This window comes from Triticum aestivum, chromosome 3D (assembly GCF_018294505.1).
Source record: "Triticum aestivum cultivar Chinese Spring chromosome 3D, IWGSC CS RefSeq v2.1, whole genome shotgun sequence".
In the NCBI taxonomy this organism is placed as follows: Eukaryota; Viridiplantae; Streptophyta; class Magnoliopsida; order Poales; family Poaceae; genus Triticum; species Triticum aestivum.
The window spans coordinates 416,814,520-416,816,161 of record NC_057802.1 but is presented as its reverse complement, the minus strand read 5'-3'; the positions used below and the strand labels follow the sequence as shown (position 1 = coordinate 416,816,161).

General features: G+C 55.5%; 1 protein-coding gene across 1 annotated transcript; it reads left to right on the top strand.

Moving 5' to 3' along the window:
* The first annotated feature begins 207 nt into the window (after window positions 1-207).
* Window positions 208-1,159, top strand: LOC123074789 (probable calcium-binding protein CML41). Its single transcript, XM_044497539.1, has one exon. The coding sequence runs from the start codon at window positions 302-304 to the stop codon at window positions 929-931; it is 630 nt and encodes a 209-aa protein (XP_044353474.1). The 5' UTR covers window positions 208-301; the 3' UTR covers window positions 932-1,159.
* The last annotated feature ends 483 nt before the right edge of the window (window positions 1,160-1,642 follow it).

The following is a 1,642-nucleotide window of genomic DNA, read 5'->3' as shown; positions in this document are numbered from 1 at the left end:
CGTACGTGTAAAACGCAAGTCAGCAAGCGAGCATGGAGATGGGGCATGGGTTCGACCGATCCTTCCACCAGAAAGCAAGAAGAACCACAAAAGTCGGGTGAAATTTCCCCCGCTGCAGGCCGTAAAATGCTGCCCATCGCATTGGACTGCTTCGCCTTTCTCCCCCTAATATATAGGCCCGCACCTCGAGCCTCACCCCTCTCACCGCACGCGCGCGCAGACGCAGACTTCACTAGCTTAGCTTTCGCACAGAGAATTCCAAAGCTTTCCAGCTTGGTAGCGTCGCGGGCCGACGGCGAGCATGGAGGTCGCCAAGCCAGGGTCGTCCAAGTGCATGTCCCCGATGGGGAGCTTCAAGCTGAGCCTGCTCGCCTGCGGCCAGTGCAAGGCCACCACCGTGTCGCCCCCGGACTCCCCCACCGGCGCTGGCGCGAGGTCCGGGCGGTCGCTGTCGTCCTCGGCGTCGTCCTCCGCGGGGACGTCCCGCGGCCGCGAGCGCGACCGACAGGCGGAGCTGCGGGAGATCTTCCGCCACTTCGACCGCGACATGGACGGCCGGATCTCGGGCCGGGAGCTGGGCGAGTTCTTCGCGTCCATGGGCGACGGCGGCGCAAAAGCCGCGCTGGAGCTGGACGCGGCCAGCTCCGGCGGCGGTGGCGACCTCATGCTGGGGTTCGAGGACTTCGTCAGGATCGTGGAGCGCAAGGGCGGGGAGGAGGAGGAGCGCGAGGACCTGCGCCGCGCGTTCGAGGCCTTCGAGGCCGTCAAGGGCTCCGGCCGGATCACGCCGCGCGGCCTGCAGCGCGTGCTCAGCCAGCTCGGCGACGACCCGTCCGTCGCCGAGTGCGAGGCCATGATACGCGCCTACGACGACGACGGCGACGGCGAGCTTGATTTCCACGATTTCCATCGCATGATGAGCCATGACTAGCTGCCTGTGGCGCGGCTGGGCATCACTTTGTTCCTTCATCCGTGTGTTTCCAGTTTCCAGTGCGTGAGTGTGTGTGGTTTGTGTGGCGCGCGCGCCAGTTTGAACGTGCTATGCTGTTTGGGTGTTTCTGCTTTTACAAGAGAGCTGGATAACGTTGACATATTGGAGATCACGGCCTCATGCAAATTCAGATGATATGCAAATCTGTAATCCATGCAAATTTTAATTGACCAAATAGCATCATGATTTTTTTTTATTTTGAACTATCTCGCGAGGAGGGGGGTGTTCCACCTAGATCCACTACTCAAAGTATCACGCAGTGGCAAGTGCTACAAGGCCTTGTCAGTGCAAGAGGAGTTGTTTTTCTGATGACATCGACGAGGTGGCGGCGGCGAGGGCGGAGCCAGGATTTGGACATGAGGGAGGCGAGGAAGATAATAATTGTTCAAGAGACACAACACAATAATATAGTCTCAAACGTATAATTAGCATATGTTTGTTAATACATAAAAGAAAACTGCATATCAACTGGACTGGGGTTGGAATTAGCATTTACTCCTTCCATTCCTTTTTAGTCTGCATATAAGCTTTGGTCAAAGTCAAACTTTGTAAAGTTTGACCAACTTTATAGGAGAAAATATCAACATCTAAAATACTAAAGCTATATGGTATGAAAATTAATTTCATGATGCATCTAACAATATTGATTTC

Bases quoted from the DNA above. Each gene is read 5' to 3' on its own strand.
- LOC123074789 (XM_044497539.1), top strand. From the start codon at position 302: ATGGAGGTCGCCAAGCCAGGGTCGTCCAAGTGCATGTCCCCGATGGGG.